This window comes from Anas platyrhynchos, chromosome 1 (genome assembly GCF_047663525.1).
Source record: "Anas platyrhynchos isolate ZD024472 breed Pekin duck chromosome 1, IASCAAS_PekinDuck_T2T, whole genome shotgun sequence".
Lineage (NCBI taxonomy): Eukaryota > Metazoa > Chordata > Aves > Anseriformes > Anatidae > Anas > Anas platyrhynchos.
Window position 1 is genome coordinate 124697226 of NC_092587.1, and position 24509 is coordinate 124721734.

Genomic DNA, 24509 nt, shown 5'->3' on the forward strand with positions numbered 1-24509 from the left:
CGTTTTTAGTGTCTATTTGTGCAGCTTTGCGTGTCATCACCTTGGTGGAGGAGTCCCAGCCGGCGGGGGTGCCCGCTGCCAAACGCGGCCACCCATCGGGAGCCAGAAGAGAAACTGCTGGCAAGTGGGAACCACGGCTTTGAAACGCCCGGCTCCTGCTACAAGTCCCCTTATCGACACACATGTTTTATGGCAGCTTTTTATCTTCTACGCCGCCGCGCACCGCATCAAGCCGTGCTCGGGGCTATTGCCTAACCACGCAGCAGCAAACCTGATCTCTTCCGAAACGCCTTTCGAAACCCGATTTCAGTGGCAGAGCCCAGCCGGGTGGGAGCAACCCAAGTCGCCTCTCGCCTCGTAGCCTCGACCGGCCGACGGCTGCCCGGCTGCGGTGCCAGCCCCGAGGCGACGGTGAGGGGCGCCCACCGGCAGCCTCCCCCACGGCGGGGCGCGGCCCCGGCCGAGCATTACAGGCGGAAATCCCCAGCGGGAGGAGACGTGGGAGGGAAAGGGGAATGGCCTAAAGCCGGCCAGCAGCGGGCTCAGCTCAATTCAGCTCGGCTCAGCTCGGCACAGCACAGCTCGGCTCGGCACGGCGCGGCTGCGATGGAACCGCGGGGGTGAGCGGAGGGGCCCCGGGGTGGGAGGCATTGCGGGGCGCTGGGGAGGGGGGCAGCGGCTGTGGGGCTTTGCTACCCTTCCCCGGGCAGCATGCTGTGCTGGGGGTGGGCTCGGAAAATGGGGGCAGGCTGGGCACCCCGGGGACCCGCAGCACGGGGGGCGCCGGGCTCCGCTGCTAGGGCATGACCCGGGGCGGTGGTGGCAAAGCCCTCCTGCGCGGGGCCGGCTGGCCCTTTTAGGAACGTTTTTGCTCCTTAAAGGGGTTTTGGGGAGCAGTCGTGCTCGTGTTGCTTAAGTTGGTGCTGTCTTGAAGCGGGTGTTGGAAAAGCCGGGTGGCCAAGCCGCCGCTTGGGGCACCTGCTGATGGGTGCGAGAGGAGCTGTGCTGCTGCGAGGCTGGGCACGAAGCGAGTCTGTGGGGCAAAAGCCCCGAAGTTATTACTACAAGCGTCAGGGCATCTTTTGTCCGGTTAGTTTGTGCCAGAACGGCAGCATCCCTTGGGGCTGAAATAAGCAGCGTGTGAAAACGTTGAGGTGGTAGTAAGAATCAGCTCACTGAGCAAGAATGTATGAAAGAGGAAGTGCAACTTTCTCCCGTTTCACATGACATCAAAAAAGAAAAATAGAAGGGGAAGGTGTGGGAAAGAATTAAAATTAAAAAAAAAAAAAAAAAAAAAGCTTTAAAAACTTCAAAAAGTTTTTTAAAAAGTTTTTAAAGCTTTTTTTTTTTTTTCAATGGAAATTAATGCAATTACACCTGGGGTTAGCGGAGTTCACTGACACTGTGGTGAATGCATGATTAGAGCATACATACGGGACAAAAGACAGGTTTTTCTGCAGGCGAGAGTTTCTCCCCTTTTCTATTAGGAGCTCGGCATTAAAGCTACTCCATGGGAAGGTTTGGACTGAGACAGCGCCGAGAATATCACAGCTGCAAACTGCTAGTTGGAGGATGAGCGTCTATAGATCTGTTCAATCTTGACTGTGACATTATCTATTAAAATAGCAAATCAAAACCTGCTTTGTTTACATACATCAAATAATCAGCGCTGGCTGACTAGATGAAAGTTCGTTGGCATCAGCAAATGCCTAGCCTGGGAAATTCCCTGCAGAGTCCCCTAGAGAGTATCAATTGTTGCTCTGTATTTCATTCAAATGACTTACTATATCAATAGTTTCTAATTTAGGTGGGAAAGAGCAAAACAAACACAACCAAGGGATTAAGATTCCATTCAGGTGAACTTTTCCAGGCAGACATCCACGAGCCTGGCACAAAAAGTATATTAATCTTCCAGCACAGAATACAAACACGGCAAAACTACAATATAAAACCCCACGCACCAAAAGTTGCAGCCACAAAAATTTAATCTATGAAACCAGTTTGGAGAACATAAAAAGGAAAATAAATATTTTTTTCCTCATATTAAAGTACACTGACTCTTTCTTAAACTCTGCCCATCTCATTTTCTGGATGTGGGGCTTCAAGTGTAGGTTGATTTTTATTTTTTTTTTTGTTAGGACGCCCTCTGCTTTCTCTGTGGGTAGCCAAATATGTTTGGGCAAGTCATAATTTTCCTAGGGGTAAGGATAAGTGTGAGACCCTTCTCCCCAGTAGAGGAGACTCAATTTTGGCCCTGCCAGCTGGTGGGAGCAGAGCTGGGAAGGAGCGATGCTCTTGTGTGGGAGACCCTGGGGCTCACTCCTGCTGGGCATGGGGTGCTGGGAGCTCTCCCCCTCACTCCCAACCCATGGCTCAGTGTTGGACCTGGCTGAGGGCTGAGAGGAGGCCATCAGTGTGAGCTCACACACCAGCATAAGCCCCAGCTTGCAAAAACAAGTTGGGGAAACTGGAGATAAGCAGGTGTCCTGCTGCCCATTGGCTCGGGTTTGCAACGTGGGGCAACATCAAGGTGGGAAAACAGGCACGCAGCTCCATCCTCAGACCTTTCCAGCATCTTCCTTGCCACAGAAGTCTGGAGAGCATGACTTATAGCTAAGCATGGTCACTGAAGGGCTATTTTAAATTAACTTTTGGAAAAGTTCTGCACATTTATCTTTCTCAAAGCCCTGTAGGATGAGAGTTAAATCACTTGTGCTTTACAGATAAACTAGGTTTTCCTATAGCAACCATCATCTGTAACTCCCTTGGGGAACCCCCTTGTTGATTTATCCCTCTGGAGTAATAAAATGTGCCAAATTCTTTCCAACAAAACCTTCGGACAACTCTGTGCTATCACACGTTTCCTGTTTATGTGATTTACTGAGCTCACAAATCGTGAGCAGCACAGTCAGCTGCTTGTTGTCCTTCAACAAAACAAAATTGTGATTCGTGTATTACCAGCACAACAGCGGGATGCGGAGCTTGACCTGGACCTAAGCCCATGCAGTTGCTCTCCCTCCCAGTGATCACAGTACCAGGCAGAGACTGCTGGACCTCCAGTCCATAGCTTGTTTGTAGCAAGAAAGATGGGCACGACACTGGTGTCAGGTCTGGTGCTCTGATTCTAATATTAGTGCGTTTTGCTTCTATTTGTGGCCTTGACCACCCACCCACAATTAGGTTATTTGAACGAGAAGTTTTGCAGCTGTCAAAAAATGCAAATGCTTAATGGGAATTTGCATAATTGCCACTAGTACTTAATTTATCTACTTCTGCTACTATACTGAAACAATCAATATTATGTTTATCACTTATGTAAACAATAGGGAGGCTAACATCTGTTGTATAACATCTTTGTTTTTTATTTTTTTTTAGCTGTGGATTTCTGTTACTGTCCCTTCATATTCTGAGAGCTGGTAAGTTAAGAACACTTCATTTAAAATTAAGCTGTCCTCCTTACAAGACTTTGGCAAATGAGCAGATTAGTGATAATATGTGTAATATCTGCATGTTTTCAGCAAGACTCTTGAGAATTCCTCAATGTGAAATGTTCCTGTGACATGCATCAAGAAAAGAAAGAAAAAACTATTTCTATGAGTTTCCATACAGAGACTAGCAAAGCATCATATGGATGCTCTTGTCCAGATTGCTGTGCTTGCTTCACAAACATCCCCCCGTACTTATTTCTGAGTGCCAGCCAGAGGCCGTAGAAGTGGTTGTTGATAGACAGATCTAACATGCTTGCATAAAGTCAGTACTCACAATATGGCTAGGATTATACATTGTTGTATCTCAGTGCCCAATATTAGTAAGTCTCTTACTACAGTTCCAAAAATCCCTCTCAGAACAAAGATAAGGTTAAAGGACATCACCTGGTGATACTTAAATATTTTTAGAGTCTGCTCTCCTCCATTCTTGCTTAATGACTGAGAGGAACCTCAACAAAGTCATCAAGGAAGCCCGCTGGTGCCAAAATCAGGACAAACTGTACAAGATTCAGTCCCAGTTGATGCTGGCTTTCCTGTCCTAGAGAAGACCAGTGAACGAGGTGCCCCCAGGCAAAGTTTTCTACAGCATCACTTTTCCTGCTGCTTCATGGGGTTTCCCCGAGCCTGAGCTGCATCATTCCAGCTGCAGTTCAACCTTGTTGCACCCAGCAGAGGACAAGGGCCTGGAGAACAGATACAACCTTCCTCCCTGCAAGCAGTGAGCTCACTTCAGTGGTGTTTTTAAACCAGAGTGCCCAACTCAGACTTGTGGGTGAGCTCCTTCAGAGTTCAGTGCATCAACACAAAGACATATTGCCCTTTACCTAACATGCTGTCACCTCCCACCACACCATGCTCTGATCTACATTTCTAAACCTTCACTGCAATCATCCTTCTTTCCCTAGTTCGCTCCCCAGCATGATTTTTTCTCACCCAGCACCATGCCTCACCCTCCTTTACCCAGTCCAGCATTTACACATACTGCTCTGGTCTCAGCAACCAGTATCAGTAGAGGTTTTCCAGCTGCTATGGTGGAGGAGAGGTGAAAGGTTGCCTCTGTCCTCCTTGGAGATCAGGAAAAGTGCTCTTCAGTGTGCTGGCCTATATCAGCTGGTTCTCAGAGGCTGTACATGTCTAATAGATGTGTCACTATCTGTATCTGGGCATGCTAGTTTCCCAGATGAGTATATTTATTGAGAGGGTTACACCCTTGGTAATAATAAAAGGTTATTGCTATGACCTGCCCACTTTGAGACACACTGTTGTTTTTTTTTACCTGCGTTTTTAATTACTTTCATCTCAAAATAATGGAAGCACTCTTTCTTATCAGGGTTTCCAGTCTTCGTGATTTCTCTTTGGCATTTTTCTCATTTTAAAAAAAAAAAGTGATTATTAATGCGTTAGGACTTGCATATGTGTCTGCAGTCAGTCCTAGTCAGTTTAGTCTGTCTGCCTTCCACCCATAGGGCAGAGAACACTTAGTTCCCTGTGCTGGTCCTCAGAAAGAAATAATCAGGAGGCTTGGTATTGTAAAAGGTCCCTTGGAAAGTACAGAGTAGAGAATTAGGTGCTGACGAAAAGGAGCAAGTGCTCTCCTGCCTGTTATAAATACTAATACTAACTCCCTTTGTTCTCCCTCTCTTTTTATCTTTATAGTTGCTGTACTGGAGGGGAAGATTGTTATCAGTAAACTTGGAGATAATGCTACACTGAGTTGCATTTATCCAGGAAAAGAACTCAGCTTAAATAATCTACGGGTATACTGGCAAATAGATGATGTTCAAGAGCAGTGTTCAGTAGTACATGCGCTGATCTCCGGTCAAGACAACGAAAGTGAACAATGTATTCACTTTAAAAACAGGACTCAGTTATTGTGGGACAGACTGGGAGAAGGCGATTTTTCTCTGCTACTACTAAATGTCAGCCAGAGCGATGAGCGCAAGTACAAATGTGTAGTGCTGCAGACAAATGAATACACCAGAGTAGTTCACCAGGAAAAAGTGGTTCTCAGGTTAGCAGGTAAGAACTTTTACCACTTGCATGTATTTGCCCAAAGTCTAACTCTGTTTTTTCCAGTTAGTGCCATTTCAATACTGTATGTAAATATACCCTTGAGTTAGAAACCTTCTTCAATACTTTGTTGAAACGAAATCTGCTTATTTTAAATGCTACAGATGGGGAATCTAAAACTGGGAGAGCAGCTGTAACAACTGTTCATCCAGTGTTGGGCTTTTTTTCAACTTGACTTTCATTAATATGGAATGCTTTTCATTAATGTGAAATGAAATTAATATTTCATTGATATGTTCTTGCACATGACTGGGTGACAGTGGCTTAAGTTGCTCTGTTCCTTGGGGTTTGGCTTCAGCTTTCTGCCCTTCCAGCAGTTCTTTCAGATCTTTGACTTATGAACCAAGCCGGCATATGTTTTCTTTTCAAGTTGTGAGGGTCTTGTGAAACCCAGAACTTCTGCTTCAGAAGCCATGTCAAAGTTCTGTCTTTTCAATACGTTTCAAAATCTTGACAAACATTTCTTTTTCTCTTTCTCTCCAGCTAGTTACAGCCAACCAATACTCAGTGGACCAGTAACAAACAGTGACAGTACTGGAGAAGTGACTTTCAGCTGTAGTTCTGACAACGGGTACCCAGAACCAAATGTTTACTGGATAAATAGGACGGACAACAGTCGCATGCTGCCATCAGAGTTAAGCATCACCCTCCATGACGATGGCACTTACAGCGTTCTTAGCACACTGAAGGTTAAAGCAACTTCTGATATGCAAATAGAGTGCTTCATAGAAAATAAAAGACTGCAGGAAAATATATCAGCCAACTGTAAGTTCCTTCACGATACATCTTCATGTTTTCTAGATAGCGGATAGAGCCACACTGGTTGATATATCTGTAGTAGTTCTATCATGCTCTAATGAGGGGCATATAAAAATTCAGTGGTACTTAAAAAAAAAAAAATGCTGAGAAAGCTCAGTGGTTTTTTTTCTCAAGCTAGGTCTGCTTTGCAATGGAATTAATGTTTCCTTCTCACTTGATCCACATTGCCAAACACCCCATCAAGCGCGTTGTGACAATGGCATTGAGCAGTTATTGCTCCCAAGGCAGTCACTAGGCTCTACCCTTGGGTTCCTTGCAAACATGACTGCTTGAGGTGAAGTCATTTTTCAAGTGGTGCCATGCAGTGGACGTGCGGTTCCTGACCCCCTGCCCCATGGCTTTGCATCACTCATATTTGTTTTGTACTCTGCTTGGTTTTGAAGTTCTGTTTTAAGTTAATTAAAGTTAATTTAACTTTAGTTCTAACTCAGCACACTGCTTAAAGTAGGCCTGTAACAAACAGGTAGTATTAGCCCAATAGAACAACTCTCCTAATGTCACAAGTGTAATAAAATGTATACTGATGATATAAGTGACCAACAGCAAGAACAAGTATTTAGCCTCACAGCTCTTCACTAAACTAAAAAGCTATTAACAAAGAAAAGCACTATCACACTTGAAAAAGAGTAAGAGATGTGATTTGAAACTCAGTTTTCAGCAGTCAGTGAGAATTCATGATTAACTTAAGAGAGAGAGATTTTCACCCGGTTTGATGATACTATCAGACTTGTATTATAGATTCTGTATAGATTTATCTCCCACTGAGTCAAGATACAAGCTCAAATATACAGTCTCCCAGGTGTCAGGAAAGAAGAAAGAAAATGAAGGATCCACCTGTGTAGTGTGATGATAGAGAGGAATAAACTGGCACTGTATGATTATATTAACAAGCCATGTAAGATAGAAACATGCCTTGCTCAGAAAAAATACCACCATAATCACAGTGATATGAATAGCATAAATATTTAGTCCCTCAGAATTTTTATTTATTTACATAATGTGTGGTCAAATAATTGCCTGGTATGAAGTGTGCAAATTTATGCCTTATTACATCTTTTTTCTATTTTTTCTAGACACACAGGAAAAGCAAAATAATGATTCTAATACAGAAAGTCACAAAGACCTGGAAAAAGGTGGACGAGGTGCTCAAGCAGCTGGCATCATTTCTATTGTCATTCTGCTAGCTCTTCTAGCTGTGTTAATCTGCTGGCTGTGGAAACATCGGTCTTCCAAACTAGTGTCATACACAGGTAATGAGGACCTTCATTTGTGTGACCAAATCTGAAGGGTTATTTTTCATTTGCCAAAATATGCAATGTTATTCAATGCATGGAAGGAAATAAATTCCCTGCATACAACAGCAGGAAATCACACTGTTACAAAATACCTGAGGTGCCCTGGGGAGGACATATAATGCCCCACGGCATGTTACTGTGCATGATTTTCTGCTAATGCACCTGAACCTTACAGAAATTAACTGCTGGATATAGGAGTAGCTCAGACTTTGTGCCAGCTCAGGCCATAGCTTCTCAGCTGCAATTCCTGTAGGCTGCTTCTGGACAGGTGGAGGGGATGTGCCTTCATGGAATAGGACTGGGGTTCGTAACTGGTTCTGCTCAGCCCAATCCCAAGCAAAAAATCAGGATAAGTCTATCCAGAGAGCTTTAGAGTCACTGACTGGTCAACTGATGACTCAAGATCCCACTGGGAATTTCCTAAGCTGTTTCCTACAAGTTAGCTGTAAAGCACTGCTATAGCTGATAGCTCTAAGTTCTCACTGTCACTTCATGTTATACATGTGTCCACTTGTATATCTATGTTTGCCCATATGTAGGACTCTTAATGTTCAGCAAGACAGAAAAGGTGGCTCTAAAAGATGTCTTGTGAACCAGACTGAGTCTGATGTACATGAGTACTTAGCGTAAGCCACTTTACAGAGGTATGAGAGCTAACATCTAAGAAAAAGGAGTGGGGCAGCCACACTTTTCACAAGCAGGAACAATGTACACTTTCAAACCATGCCCTCTTCTTCCTGGCTAGCAAGTACAGTTGCTCCAGAGAAGACCTAGAGAAAGTGGGGTAATAATCTTGCCCAGCCTCCGTAGCAGTTGGCAGGGGCCATGTTCTCTCTTTAGGAACAACCCAAGAGTGGTGCAGGGGCACTCTGTCCCAAAACATGGAGCAGTGCTGTTGCTTTAAGCACAAAATGTATTCTTGCTGAAACAGTGACCTAGATTGTAAGCAAATAGAGGATGGACCCCATTTTGCTGTCCAAAAAGAATTTAGAAGATTGAACCCTACAGCATTGTTGGATGTTGCTTAATATTAATGCCATTAGTGTTAAGACTTCGGTTATCTATGCTCCACACTTAACACGCTATATTTATTTATTTCAACAGATGTCCAAACAAATGGAGACAACAGAAAACTTAACTGTAAGTATTAAAAATATGTTACTGTATTTGTCTCAAAAATTGCTTAACTTTTCAGTACAATAACTTCAGTACTCATATTCACCACAAAGTCTTTGGGTTAGATTTACTGGATGTTATAAACACTTTATGTTGATGAACCTCAGCCTGTGCATACCCAATTAAAAAAAGAAAAAAAAAAAAAAGAAAAAGAAGTACTCTCATTTCCAAGCAAAAAAAAAAACAAACAAAAAAAAAAAAAAACACAAAACAAACAAACAAACAAACAAAAAAAAAACAAGAATAAAAGTTCAGACCTTCAATATTATTATAAGCAAGACTGCAATATTGCAGGCCAGCTGGTTTAGCAATTCATCTATCATTCATAGTGGAGTGAAAAAAAAAGGACAAAAAAACAGGACCTTTGGAAAAACAAGCTCAGCACAGGGCACTTGTGAAAGTACATAGAAGATGAAATATCTGCCTATTTTATGTTTTGTTTGGTAGTTCTACTGAGGCAAATAACTGTTATCTGGCTAGCTGTCTTTGCAGAACAGACAGAAAATACTGTGATTCTACCACAGCTTGTAGTAGTTAAAGCAACAGAAAACATAGTCTGCATTAAGAGATGCTGTGAATGAACCCAAGTGATAATATCAAGCAGAAGCAAAACAACCCTTAAAAATGCCTAAAACGTTTGTGTCATAAAAACTGGATTAATGGTCAGTTGTTTTCCAGACCCGTCATGCAATTGCAATCTGACCCACAACAGTTTTGTTTGCTAAACAACAACAGACATTACACTGTTTCTGTAGAGGTTAATGTAGAAAGAAGAATAGATTTTGTCCTTCAGATAAGGAAGTATTTTCTTCTTTTTTTCCTATGAGTTGCATTAACATAATCCTTGCTATTTACTAAATGTCAACTTCTTCCTCGCCTGACTTATACCAGGCCCTCTGTGATCAGATCTCTGGACTTATTCCTTAAGTAGTCTCTGGAGTTATTCTTTAAGTAGAAAAACCTCTGTGACATAAATAGGAGTAAATATTTATTTTATATTGAAGGCCACCATGGCACAATTTGTTCATTAAAAACAAAACAAAGACACTTCCCTTCCAGACACTATGTTTCCCTTTGCACATCTGCACCCTTTGCGGAAGAGGAGGTGGGACAGCAGCATTGGTGGTTCGCTGCTTCAGAAACTGACCTAGTTCTGAGGGTTGTTGTCTGCCAAAAGAGCCATGGGAGACATGGAGGCAGTACAGTTCTAATTTACCCTTAAACTGGGTCACCCAAATAAGAGTCTAAAACCTGATGCAAGATTGTCTGTGTTTGTTTAGACTGGAAAAGGCAAGGCCATGCAGGGACAGAATAACGACCTTCTTTGGAGAGTCCTTATGAAAATGGAACAAGTTATTTATTGTACTAACCCCACAGAAACAACACTTAAGGCACAAGAGTCTTAAAAAAGGGAGATTTAAACCGCATGTTAGGAAAGCATCTCTTCTATGGGTCATAGTAGTTCAGCACCAAGGTTCAGGGAGTCTGTGCAGGCTGTCAAGTCCATCAGTCCAGACTCATTGCTGGCCTGTTTTCTTTCACTAAAAGAAGAAAAGGGTAACTGTCAGAAATGGTCTCAAAATATCTGGTGCTACCATGGGACAAGAAGATGGGCTCTTGGGGAAATTCTAGCTTGACTGAGTGATTACTGGAGATTTTCAAGTGAGTTGTGTGTTGGTCAGGGAGTAAAGTACTGCAGAGGTTGCACCCACAGGGAAGCTCTGCTGTGGCTTTCTGCTTTTCAACATTGATGTAAATAAGTTTGTACTTCTACTGGTTTGACTTTATGAAGATAAGATTGTTTTGGGGGTTGGAATCCCAAATACTGAAAAAACAGGAAGAACCTATTGACACAAGCTTAGCTGTTACAAAGGGAAAGAAAGAAAAAAAAAAAAAAAAAAAGGAAACTGGGAGAAGAAAGGATGCAAAGAATAGCTTCATCTCAGTAGTGTTAGTCTCTCCAGATGCCCATTGCAGTTGGCGGGGCAGGATGCTTCCACTGAGAAAAAATGCGGAACTGGAGCTAATGATGCTTTTATAATTGTTCTCTGGAGGGATCCCTCCACTGCCTATACAGGAGCCTAAGGAAGGTGGTTTCACTTGACCACAAGTAGGCTTTGTGCATCTCTTTCTCTGAAGTAGCTTAAAAGAAACCAAAGGTGCCACTGACATCCATTAAAGCTTTGCAGCTCAATCCATTGGTTACATAGGATAAAACAACTCTACGATGTGATTATTTCAGTGTGCTTTTTTTTTTCCTTATTCTTTTTCTTAAAATGTCACTTTATTTTCACAGCACCTGTCTAAAGAAGTCTGCCAACAATTTGGGCAGCTGGAGGTGTATCAAGAGGAGCATCACCCTCTATCTCAGCAGCAGCATTGCTTGTAATACAAGTGGCATATTTCTGCAGTGTGGGAAGATTGATGGCAAAAAGCTTCTCCAAGAAAGAGAAAGCCAAATCTGTTGGATTTCTGTTCCAACGAGCTGAGCTAACCACTTTGGACAGTCTTCTGTGATAGTCTGTCAGCATTCTGAGCTCCTGAACTGGGGAAAGCAATAAGCCTAGGACTTAGGTACTCTTTGCCTGAGCACTGAGAGCTGATGAGCACCCAGCCTGTTGTCATCACCACTGAGGAATTTGTTACAAGGAGAAGCAACCGTGTTTCAGGAGCATGGGAAGTTCTCTCTTCCCACAGAGCTTCCTTCTCCTTAACCTAACAGTGACTACTGAATGTGAAGAGAGGCAGCTAAAAACGAAAAAAAAATAAAACTGAAGGACTTTCTGCAAATGGAAATTGTGACTTTTTCCACCTTTCACTCTCTACAGTACATCCTTTCATTGTTTGCTTTCACCAGATGCATGTTATTGTGTACAGACATAGCTATAGCATTTTGACTAAGTCCTACCAAAACGTGCCTTACTATGACAGGGTAAATGTATATGAATGTATTAACAGAAGGAAAGCTCCTTTAAATGCACTTGATATTAAAATTTTATTCTTTACCAAATATTCCACCAAAAAGGGGACTTCTACTTTTGACAGAAGCTGTTGCTTGCTGTGTGAAACAACGGTCTGTGGAAATCAGAATGGTTAAAAAATCAGAATGGTTAAAAATAGTGCTCTCCACTATGCTACTGTCAGGCTACCTGAACATAACCCTTTCTGGATGGAACAAAATCTATGGTCAACCTCTGTTCAGTTCAGCTGGTCTTTGTTTAAGACCAGCAGCTTCCAGAGAGTTCTTTTAAACTGAATTTTTCCGTACCTCTCCTTGTTTCTCATCCCTCCACTGAAGAAACAGGAGCATAGACTGTATCGCTGTGTTGTCTGTGAATGTTCTTGGTTTATCAATGGCTAAAGCAAGTGAAAGGGAAAGAAAGCCAAGAACTGCACTTCCTTTTGCCAGCAACTGTGCCTCACTGGTTCAGCATTGATTCATCCAGGAGCAAAATGGATGAAAATAGCAATGCAACTTTGAAGATTTTGAAGGAGGATGAATTTATATTAGTTCTTGTTTGGGTGGGGCACTTCTTGCCAGCTTGTTGGGGCAGGTGCTGGTGATGATTTTAAAACCGAGTCCTGGCTTCTCCTGTGCTGGTTGCTAGACTAAAATTCTACCATTTCTATGAGTAAGTCACAGCCATGTCTGACCTAGCTCTGCATAGAGAAGTCCCTCCAGTGTCAACCATGAGTTAGGATGTTATTTTTGTATTAAGATCAGCTTTCAAATATGAGTGAAGTAAAGATAAATTTTGTTGTCTTGTTATCCCATCACACAAAATCCCAAGACATTTGGCAATAATTCCATTATCTTTTCTTGAAACAATACCCCCACATAGGCTCAGGGTTTGGTAACTGCACACCACCGTGTCGGTATTTGGTGGGAGTCTCACAGGCTCAGCCTCTATGGCATTTAAGGGAAGGGTCAGTTTAGCTCTCATTTGATGCAATCCAGGCTTACTCGCCAATTTAAATAGGATGAAGAAGTTAAAGAAAAGCCAAGCTACAACTGAATAATAAGATCCTGTTTAGATTGCAAGTAGCTGTGTACAGAAGTGTTTTTAAAGATGTTTTCTCTGTTAATGTTAAAAAAAAATGTATTGTGTATTTGCTAAGTTTGATTGTCTGTGAAACTACTTTGTTTTATTTATTAATTCCATTTTTGTCCTGTGTTATCTTCCAATCTACAAGTGTAACATATGCCATCAGTTACAACATTTAGCTCACAGTATTTGTCAGATAAAGTAACTTACAACATCTCAGTAATCTTAAGTCTCAGCTTTTTCTCATCTCCTCCCTTTTCTATTAATCTGTTAGATATCTATTGAGTCCGTATCTAGTCTTCAGTGAACTCTAAATGGAATTTGCCTGAAGAAAGAATGCAGGCTTGCAGACACCATAAAAATGTGACCGTCACCTATGCCGATGTTAAGGGTAGCCATTTCCTAGTGGTTCAGTGAGATATTTCCTCACTCTTTATCATATGAAGTTGTTTTGTGCAGCCTCTTTGATGCTGTTAGAACTGACAGAAGCCTTTTCTAAAAATAGGTTTCCTTTTTATATTCTGCCTGGGCAAGAAGCTGTTCAGAGATGTTAGTGACCCCCGTATGTTATTGAGCTAATTAAACCAGAAGGGGTTCTTATTTCTGGATTACTTCATGGTGCATAGTGAACACATATAAATGAAACAACTTGCTCTTGCAAAATCCATGCTTTAAATTGGTTTAGGTTTCCAGCTATTTTTGGAGGCAAGTAAATCCTAGATGACATTTGTTTGTTAGCATTCAAAGGACTTGGAAATTCTGTAGTAACAGCTCTTTTCATCACATACCATGTTTATGTTTTAAATAAAATCTGTTAATTCTCCTTTATGTCTGACTAAGTCTATCGGCGTGTAAAGACAAGTCACTCCAAACTGTTGCCCCAGCTAAAGTGAGTTTTACTGTCAGTCGCATTGCTCATGGTGTATGAGTGCTCCTTTCCAAAGCCCTCAGATGAGGAGGGACTGATGCAATACAGAGGCTTGACAAGCTTTGCTCTGTACCTTGAACAAATGAAATAAAAGATATGCGGTAGCCCAAAGGTAGTATAAAGCCTGGGTGGACACATCCTTTTCTTGCCCACCTCAACAACACCCTAGCAGAGCAAACATACAACAAACCCTCCCTCTCCCAGAACTGAAACCATTTCACTGCACTGACATGGGTCAGTGTTGCCCTTGGTCACCAGTATCACTCTGTTTCCTGTTGTTAAAAGGTATCAGCATACATGAACTGCATGCATCAAGCAACATAAACACCTTGCACAGGAAAGCACCGCTTGGTGTAGCGTTGTGGGAACGCTCTGAGAAACGGACTTTCACAGAAAAGTGAAAGGCTCTCACTGTGGGATGGCTGGTAAACCACAGGTGGAAAGCCCCCAAGAGAAAACATGTGTTGCTACTTAGTGGTCTGAATCCATCCTTCCTATAGTCAAGTTTATTATTTAAATCCTTTCACCTGTGTGAGCTAAAAACTCAAAATCACTTTCCGTTTTTCCACTTCAACAACTCTGACTCCAACCACTTTTCTCAGTAGCTGCTTGCACTACATCCAAGAAACTTTAGTACAAACTGCTTTTTGAAATTGCAAAGTCGATCCTTTTCATATAGGTGGCAAATACATATAAAAGTTCACATTACTCCCATAAGGGTAATCTCTAACATCCCCCTCTTTTCCAGGGAAAAGAAAAAGTTCTCTAAAGTATCACTGACTTCAGCTCAACTTCAGAGGGAGGGGAACTCCCCCCCTGACTCAATACATACAGATTAGATTTGTTAGGTCTTTGGCAACGTTCCTCTCAACATGTGATCTGGCATTAGGACCTTCACCACATCCATTGGGACATTCAGGATAAAATCTTTGCAAACTGGTGCCCATCACAGAATTATAAAAGGCACTTCACATGCTCCATCTTCTCTACATCTAGCAGCCTGGGGAAGTGCAGGCTACAAACCAACAACCTCTTTCTCATTCACCTTTCAAGAGATAATTATATGACAAAGCATTGATTTGTACAAATGCCATCTAACACAAGTAAAATGCTTCCAACACTTCATGTGTTAATGGCACCACTAATAAGTGTAAGCGGTGTACCAGAACCAGTGCCCCATGCTGCAAAACACAATTCCCCAGGAGCTACTCATGACCTCACCATTAACCACAGAATTAAGTACTTTTTTAGGAAAGAGCCTTAGCTTCTCCTTTTAGCCTGGCCTAGAAAATTCCTGCTTAAAGATACATGCTCTTTTATCAACAGAGACTTATGCTGACCTTACAACTTGCTCAGAATAGTTCCTAATAGTTTATTAATAAAACACTGATTTGCTTTCCAGTCATTTCAAGTGTTGTTTGAGGCCTTTTCGTAATTGGAAAACTAGGACATGGAAGTCATGTCCCCAGTGTCATATATATATGGCTGAGACATCCAGCACGCAGAGACATTTTTCTGTCCTCCTCTCACTTACTGGACTGGAAAGTCTACTTCCTTGCAGCATTCATCCCTGTAGACATCATAAATCAACAAAACCCATTTGCTACTTTGAATAGGACTGCTCATAAATTGCCAGTCTACACTTTCATGTGTGTTGCACAAAACAATAAAAATTATTTAAAAAAAAAAACCACCCTTAACGAAGTTGTAAAGAGAAAGAAGATGAAAGGAAGTCTTTCATTAGAGACCGGAAAACCTTTAAGGACATGTCAGTAAGAAGTGCAGCCACAAGATGAACTGAGGGTGAGTGCTAAAAGTTCCTTCTGCCAGGAGATCTATCACAGACAGCTTGTATGTGAACCCTTTCACAAGGCTGAGTTTGTAGTTTTGAAACAAAATCATGTTTGCTTGCACAAACTTCTTTTCCACTGCATCATGCTGGCAATTGTATTCCTCTTGATTCACCTTTTTATTGGTCAAACTTAGCATTATAGCTTTACCCAACTTATTTCAGTCACAGTAACTACAAGGAGGTGAAGGAGCAGAGGCAAAAAGCGCCTGAATTATCTCCAAGGCATTGTTGCTCCCTTTATAACACAAGGCAAATAAAAAGCACCTTTATCACTGTATTGGAAACCTCATTAAACGGTCAGCTCAGATCAGTATGACGAAATGCCTATGACATTAGGGCTCTGTGTCAGTGAAGTACTAGAAGTTCCATCATAAACATAGACTTTTAAAAGTATTTCTTTGGTTATCCACATGTATGCTGATAGTGCCGGATACAGAAATATCTGCAGCACAGGGGGTTGCTCTATAAGTTGACATATATTATTGAATACTGTCATCAGAATAATGAGGAAAACCCAGCCCTGTGGTGGCTCCTGATCTACCAAACCACGCAACACAGGTGGCCAGAAAATGACAGTCCTTTCCAGAGACATTTATCAACCCTTTCTGCATGGTGTAAGGCCCAAAGTCAGTGCCCCAGGAAGGCCTCCAGGCATCAGGAACTGAGGACTGGAAGAGGGGGACAGCTGTCTGTGGAGACACGCAAGTCCCCAGGGGTCTCCCTGACCAGAATGACCCATGGTGTCAGGCCCCAGGTATGTGCTCAGGAGACAGGAGCCCCATCAAGAGTTATATCAAGTCAGGGCACAGCTCAGCTCTGAGGAACAAGTGTCCTCAAGCAGGAAAAAGCAGAATGATAAATGAAAAAAAAAATAAATAAAAATGCAAATCTGTTTAACTTCAGGGCTTTGTTTGTTTGTTTTAAGCTTTTGGTTTGGGAGATTGCTTTTTTCAAGCCTACCATGAGGGAGACAGCTGCCTGTGAAGGTGATGCTCACAGAAAAGATTTATCCAGCTGAGAGTAGGAAGAAGAAGAAAGAGAAGTGAAAAAAATAAAATAAAATTTAATCTGCTCCAGCCCAGTGAAACTTCACCAGTTCCCTGGAGGTGAAATTCTGTGTGGGAATTTTTATTATTGTATTTTTTTTTAAATACAAACAGAGCTTAAAGTGAGCTCTTATTAACAAGCATATCCTCTTGACTGGCTGGAATCATTAACCACAAAAACCACAAGGCATGTACATAGCGAGCCAGTGCTTTTTCCAATCATTTTTGGCAAAGCAGAGACTGCTGACAGGCTTCATACAATGTGTTTTAACTTCACTTTTGAGCAATTCTTATCACGTCACAACATATCTGGATGGAAAAATATTTCTAAACAAACAAAGTCAAACAAACAGTTCCTCAGAAACAAAAATTTTGGCAAAAGGTTGTCGACCAACAAGCCCTGTGGTCATATTTACTGTGTCAGCAGGCCTTCAGACCCTTGGGAAAGGAGAGTGGGCAGTCCATGTGTCACATACTTCTGGTAAGACCCAGTTTTTGTATTAAAAACTGCCTGTCCCAAGGGTGATAGCTACACTTAAGCCTGAGCAGACGTGTGGGATCCCAGGCACAGATCCCATGCCCCACCTGCATGGTTTTCAGATGCCTTTTGGGTGGACTTGGAGGGAAGGATTTGTTTTGTTTTGTTGGTCTGCAGGCAATGCTGCTCCACACATCCTGGATGAGACCATCGAGATCATGCACCCAGACAGACATAAGACAATAATTTTGCTGTGTAGCCAGAAACAGACCCTAAGCTCCTCTAGTGAAGGTCTAACTTTAAAGCCCAGCTCTCTTACACGATGCCAACTGTGTTTTATAAATGCATTTTTAGTCATTGTGCACCCAGATGCTGGGATAGGATAGAGCACTCAGCCTGTAGATAAATAACTATATGATGTGTCTCTTGGCTGGAAATTCCATGAAAGCAGTCAATGCAATTGCACAAAGGTAGATGCAATGGAGCAACGTACCAAACGAAGGTCAGAATTTGCAAGATGGATGAGAAAGGATATGGCTCCCGCAACAAACATCTAGCCTTGTCTGAGTGGCAGAACTGACACAGACAGAACACGAACATTATCCCAATGTCACTGCTTTGTTCAGACTTCTTACTTTTCAGGGAGGAAATATTTGTATTTTACTCCCACCCCACACCTCTTCCCTAGAACAAGTCAAAGGTGGTGTTGCTGTTCATTGCCAAGATCACACATTCTTTTCTGTCCCTTTTTGGATGCTGCTCCCTGTGTGTTGGCAGAATGCCAACAGATTAATTAAAGAGGTAGTTGTCTGAGCGTGCCTGAACTTTCACACTAAGAAAAAAAATGTGCTTCCTCTCTTGAAAAGTAGCTAAAATTGACAGCTCTCCTAGGCAAAGGCCAGGGCAAGCTCTGGACAAATATTACTTTAGGCTTCCCCAGTCACAAAGTCTCTGCTCACCCTTCTCTCTGTCTGGGTCACACTCACAGAGAGGATGCTGGGCTATAAGGACCTTTGGACACTTGCAGCATAGCAGCTGCTGCTGAAGCGAGCAATTTCCCCACTGCTAGACCAATTTCTGATAGGTCAAGAGTAGAGGACTGCACATAACATCTGCAAAATTGGCCCCTCAATTGTTGTTAATATTTACAGAGTGTAGCCTTCTAGTAACAAAAAGCCCTCTGCAAAGATTAAGAACTGATGGAGCTGCAGCACTATATTCTGCAATGCTCAAGTTTCTCTGAGATCAGAAACCAGAGCTCCTTTGCTCCAGGGGCTGGCGCACCCTATGGAGAAGAGAAGCACTCCCATCACAGACACCTCAGTAGTTGCACTGAGCAAGGAGCAAAGTTAGACCACTTTGTCTCACCACAAACTAACGGTTCAGTCAATCCAGGGAGGTTATCTCCACTCTAGAGAAGGTGTGAACCAAGCTGTCAGAGAGATCAAAGGAGAAAGACATGAGTGCTCCTTAAGAAAAGTACTGTGATTCATTTCACCCTGCCTAGCACAAATAGAAGCAAGGCTGGGGAGCACTCAAGCCACTCTGGATGTCAGTAGTTGCATAGTTCAAGGGTGCCATGCAAGTCCTAGGGTCCATGTGCAGTCACAGACCATCAGGTATGGCAGAAAAAAGATGGAAGAGGAAAGCACAGCTGACGTGTTCCTGGAAAGCAGCCTAAGACCTGAACAATAGGAAGACCCCAGGGAGTTCCTCTTCCATGGTAAAAGTGTCAAACTGAATACATGCACACTACAGACCCAATAGGAAGAGTGTCACATGCAGAGGGTTGTGTTACTGTGTGCAACCAGTTGCTTCTGTTTAGAAATGTATGCTTTGGGTTGGGAAAACTCACACAAGACACCACGTGGAATACCTAGTGTTGCATAAACCAAGTAGCATGGGGGTTTGCTGTTGGATCTCATGGTTTCTCTGTCATATCTAAGTGAAAGACACTCCTCCAGTTAACAATGAACTAACTGCCCATAAGGATTGCAAATGGCACTAATGTGACTACGCTGAATCTCCAAAGTCCATTTCTCTCTCTTCTGATGGAGAGCACAGCATAGGCATCCAACGCTTGGCTTATACAGTTAGAAAGGCCAGAGAGAAATCCGGTTACATCCACAGTAGTGTTATTACACTTGTAAATTAGCTGGCTGGAATGTGATGCACACATCAGTGGGTGAGGCGTCACCGCCAGCCCACGCAGCCCCTGCCCTGCCCAGCCAGGCAGGCGAGGCCATGCCTCACTTGAGTGGGTAGGAGAGAGTAGATGCCTGGAGCAACATACGCCTTCAACACCTCCCCGTGCTTCCTGCTTTTCCCCAGGAAAGCCCACAGAAGCCTCGTGGCAAATACAGCCATGAAAACTCTTGCAGAAAAAGCATGAACTGATGAGTGTCTGAGATCCTGGGCACATGGGCAGACACCCACATCAAGGTTTTGTGATAAAAGAGAAGTGATCTCAGAGAGGAACAAGCGGCTTCGCAGTCAGCCTGGAAGCTTTGTCCCTTAGGGGATCAAACTGACAGAAGTAGCAAAGTATCAACTTTGCTCTCATTCTTTTCTCACAGTCGAGCTGATTTTTTTTGTTCCCATTTCTGCTTGCACATTCAGGTCATTAGGTCTCAGCCATGTATGTGTGCTTCTTGCCAAATGTCTGCAATTGCCAGGACTTAATGTTTCTCAACTTGGACAGCAGCGCTGCTGCCCGTCACCTCTTCTTTTGCAAGCAAACATGTTTCTTCAATTTGTGCTGCTCTAGTTGCACTATGAAAGTGGTTCAGCAGTTGATCAAATGATTCAAAAGCCAACACAAGTGCTCATTTCTTCATACCCAAGTATTCCCTTACTCTAGATTAAGAGTCCTAGCCACACGGCATGAATGGACCATGTTACCTCAAAACAAGTAGAAACAAGTGAAACTCATTGCAACTAGGAATGCTTCTCACAGGATGGAAAGATTCAGTCTATAGCCAAACCCAAAATACCAGTTAAAGTACATAGATCTGTGCTCACCAGACTGATACAAATAGTCTTTGATACAAATAGTCCACCTGGACTGAAGACAGAATAAATCTATACAGCCTCACCCAAAAAAATAACTTTGCTGTCTTCACTTATATTGACAAAGTTTGTACTTTCCTTCTGGTTTGAGCCTGATTAAGACTGTTTGTATTATTTAGTTCATCTGATAAAGAAGGGGGGTGGGAGGAGGAAAAATCCATTTTATTGATAACACCAGGTAAGGTTATCAGTTTTAATGATTAGTTATGCATAACAGACAAAAATTTGTGACTCATTTTTTGGGGGAGTTCTATGCCAGCAAGGTCACAAGCCATTCTGACTATAAAAAGAGGAGGGGAAAAATAAAGTTAGAAGAGGAACATCAAAAGGTTACAACACACTTACACAGAACTGAAAGAAACTTCCTTATCCAGACTAAAGCAATACATAGTTAAATCCAAGTTTATATTCCAAATACTGCAGATTAAGTGATATAAATTCTCGCTTTTTCCACCCATTCACCTATAAGTGGTGAAAATAGTCTAGCTTTGACTTTGAAAAGCATTTGATTTACAGTGTTCAAAGTAACAGATGTGTTCATAAGTTTGTTTTGTAAAAAAAAAAAAAAAAAAAAAAAAGTGGATTTCTGTATTCTATGGAATAGGAGACCATATTTCACTTCCACTGAAAGCCTTTTAGCAAACATAAAGAATACAGCAACTGGAGAAGAGAAGGAAAAAAAAAATGTTTATACAATCTAAAAGCAGCACAAAAAAGCTACTAACCAGATGAACATTTCTAGGCACTGAACTGAGCATCTCCAGAAACTGAAAACCAACAAAGCATTGGGCAGTGATCTTTAGTGCATGAATAAGCTTAAAGATTTGATGCCAGCTTCGAAACTTGTCTCATCATTACTGGGGCCTGGATTAGGGATGTGAAGAGAGAGCTTCCTGCCCTGGTTCAGCCCTCAGAATATTACCCATTATTGATTTTTCAGGTAGGCGGTGATGAAGCTTCAAGACAAAGTCCAAGGGACTTTGAGACAAAAAGAGACTTCAGGGCCTTGGGACAGCTAGTTAAGAGGTCAGGAATGCAGGTGGAATTTTCCTCTGTGCCTCCAGTTGCAGGGCCTGGTGAGGTGAGGAACAGGAAGAGCCAACAAATCAGTATTTGGCTCCAAGCCTGGTGTCACAGGTAAAACTTTTTTTTTTTTAATCATGGGTTGTTTTACAAGACACCAGGCCTGCTGGCAATGGATGTGGTTCACCTGTCTCTAAGGGGGAAAGGGCATCTTTGCTCAGCAGTTAACAGGGCTCGTTGATAGGGCTTTAAACTAGATTTGAAGGGGGAAAGGAATAAAAACAGACTTGACAGAGACAAGCCTGGGGGTGGTATAACAATAGTTACAGGATGGTGTGCTAGCAAAGTCCATCAATCTACTAATCTACTGCCCCTGTAGATGTAGGAAACGGAGAGTCATGTGGTAGCAAGGGCACAAGGGACACTGTCTGGTTAGAAGTCACAAAACTGCCTGGTAATATTCATGCATGAATTAGGGCTTCTCCCTGAAAAAAAAAAAAAAAAGTGGCAGGATCACTAGACCAACTGAAGCACATCTACACCAATGCACGCAGTATGGGCAACATCTTAAATACTGTGTTCAGTTCTGTGCCCCTCACTACAAGAACATCAAGGTAATGGAGCATGTCCAAAGAAGGGTGAAGAAGATGGTGAAGGGTCTAGAAAATAAGTCTTACAAAGAGTGACTGAGAGTTCTTTGATTTGGAGAAAAAAAAAAAGGCTTAATGGAGATCTTACTGTTTTTTACAACTACCTTAAAGGAAGTTGTAGGGTGGTGGGGATTGGGCTCTTCTCCCAAGCACCTAGAGATAAGACAAGGGAAAATGGCCTCAAGTTGTGCCGGGGACATTTAGTTTGGATATTAGGATAAATTTCTTTACTTAGGGTTGTGTAGCATTGGAATAGACTGCCCAGGGAAGTGGTTGAATCACCATCACTGAAGGTCTTCACGAACCATGTAGATTTAGAACTTGGTAGCATGGTTTAGTAGTAGACTTTACTACTAGCTTAGAGGTTGGATTAGGTGATCCTAGAGGATGAGGTGATCTCTTCCAACCTGAATAATTCTATGACCGTACTTGTGTTCTGTACTTAGTCCATTCCAACAAAGTCAGGCAGAAAAGCCAGGAGGCCTGCATGGATGAACAAGGAGCTTCCTACAAGGAAGACAAGAAATTGTTCAAGTGTGCAGGGATTAGTTAGAAAAAGTTAGAAAGGCCAAAAACCATCTGAAATTGAATCTAGAAACGGATACCAAAGACAACAGGAGGAGTTTCTGTAGGCACATCACTAACAACAGCAAGGGTAGGGAGAACACAGGCCCCACTGCTGAAGGAGATAGGAGACCTGGTTACACGGGACATGTAAAAGGCTGAAGTATTGAACATGCCTTTTTTGCCTCAACCTTTACTAGCAAGGTCAGCCTTCAGGAAACCCAGGTTCCAGATTCCACAGGAAAAAATTAGAGCAAGGAATATGTATCCTTGGTGGAAAAGTATAATGTCATACCTAAGCAAAACATGGGCCCTGTGACCCATGAATGCTGACAGAGCTGTCTGATGTCATTACAAGGCCATTCTTAATAATCCTTTATTAGTCATAGTGGTTGGGAAAGTGGCCTAAGGACTGAAGAAAAGCGAATGTCATTTCTATCTTCAGGAAGGGCAAAAAGGGAACTACAGGCCAGTCAGCCTCACCTCCATCCTTTGGCAGGTGATGGAGCAGCTAATCCCAGGCATGTGAAGGACAGGAGTCATCTGTAGTAGTGAACAAGGATTCACCATGTGGCAGTGGAGCCTGACCAACCTGATAACCTTCTGCAACAAAACGACTGGTCTGGTGGAGAAGGGGAGAACAGTGGAAAATATTTGCCTTGACTACAGTAGGAATTTAAACACTATTTCCCATAAGAACGTTATAGACAGGCTGTTCACGTATGGACAAAATGAATAAAAAAATGAAGTGAACTGAAAACTAGCTGATTAGCCAGGCCCCCGGGGTCATGATCAGTGGCATAAAGTCCAGTTGGAGGCCAGTGACAAGCAGAGTACCCCAGGAGTCAGTACTGTCACCAGCCTTTTTCAACATTTACATTAATGATCTGGATAATGGGGCAGCATGCACCCTCAGAACGTTGGTTGAGGGAACTAAACTGGGAAGAATGGTGTGACCTCAACAAGCAGGAGAAATGGGCTGACAGGAATCTCATGAAGTTCAAAGTGAACTGCAAAGTCCTGCACCTGGGGAGGAACAACCCTAGGTACCAGTATATACAGAGGCTGCCAGCAGGTCAAGGGAAGTGATCCTTCTCTACTCAGCCCTGATGAGGCCATACCTGTAAAATTGTGTCTAGTCCTGGGCCCTCCACAACAAGAAAGACATGGACATACTGGAGAGATGCCACCATGAAAATGACAAAGGGACTGGAGCATGTCTCCTCTTAAGAGAAGCTGAGAGCACTGGGACTGTTCAGGGTGGAAAAGATGAGGCTCAGCATAGGTCTCATTAATGTCCACAAACACATGAAGGGAAAGTGCAATGAATACAGAGCCAGGCTGTTTTCAGTGGTGCCCAGTGCTAGCACAAGAAGCAATGGGCACAAACTGAAACACGGGAGGCTCCACCTGAACATCAGGAAGCACTTCTTTACCATGCAGGTGATTGAGTACTAGCACAGGTTACCCGGATAGGTTGTGGAGTTTCCTTCCGCTAGATATATTCAAAAGCTGTCTAGACACGATACAACAGCTTGTAGGTGGTCCTCCCTGAGCAAGGAAGTTAGACCAGATGAACTACAGAGGTTCCTTTCAATATCATCAATCCTGGCGTGTGGTTTTTTTTTTTTTTTTTGGAGAGAGAGTTACACTTGGATTTTGAGAGAACATTAACAAATTTTATAATCGCAGCAACAGGAATCTCCTTCCAGCGACTCAAATCCATGCGAAGTTTAACAGGAGTACATTGAAGAAAGAGGAAGGGAAGGTTAAAAACATTTATATCAATATCCTCATCCTATATTTCAGTATTTTCCCTATCAAGATAAATAATTATAAACCAGTTTTATGCTATTGCCCACTCCCCTTTTTGTTTCATACTACACTACACTCAGTGTAGCACCAATTACAGTACATCAATTCATTAATTTTGTCACAGGGATTAGTGTTCTTGAAAGAACATTGTATATCTTGGCATGGTTTAACCTGCTGCGCACTCATCACA

General features: G+C 42.5%; 1 protein-coding gene across 1 annotated transcript; it reads left to right on the top strand.

Moving 5' to 3' along the window:
• Window positions 1-256: 256 nt before the first annotated feature.
• On the top strand, window positions 257-13722 carry ICOSLG (inducible T cell costimulator ligand). Its single transcript, XM_027448870.3, has 7 exons — window positions 257-620; window positions 3376-3416; window positions 5145-5507; window positions 6042-6323; window positions 7451-7627; window positions 8777-8812; window positions 11145-13722. The coding sequence occupies exons 1-7, from the start codon at window positions 607-609 to the stop codon at window positions 11153-11155; spliced, it is 924 nt and encodes a 307-aa protein (XP_027304671.1). The 5' UTR covers window positions 257-606; the 3' UTR covers window positions 11156-13722.
• The last annotated feature ends 10787 nt before the right edge of the window (window positions 13723-24509 follow it).

What these genes read in the sequence shown, in the direction of transcription:
- ICOSLG (XM_027448870.3), top strand. An exon ending in GGAAAATATATCAGCCAACT is followed by an intron (nt 6,324 to 7,450) that starts GTAAGTTCCTTC and finishes TATTTTTTCTAG; the next exon opens with ACACACAGGAAAAGCAAAAT. An exon ending in CAAACTAGTGTCATACACAG is followed by an intron (nt 7,628 to 8,776) that starts GTAATGAGGACC and finishes TTATTTCAACAG; the next exon opens with ATGTCCAAACAAATGGAGAC.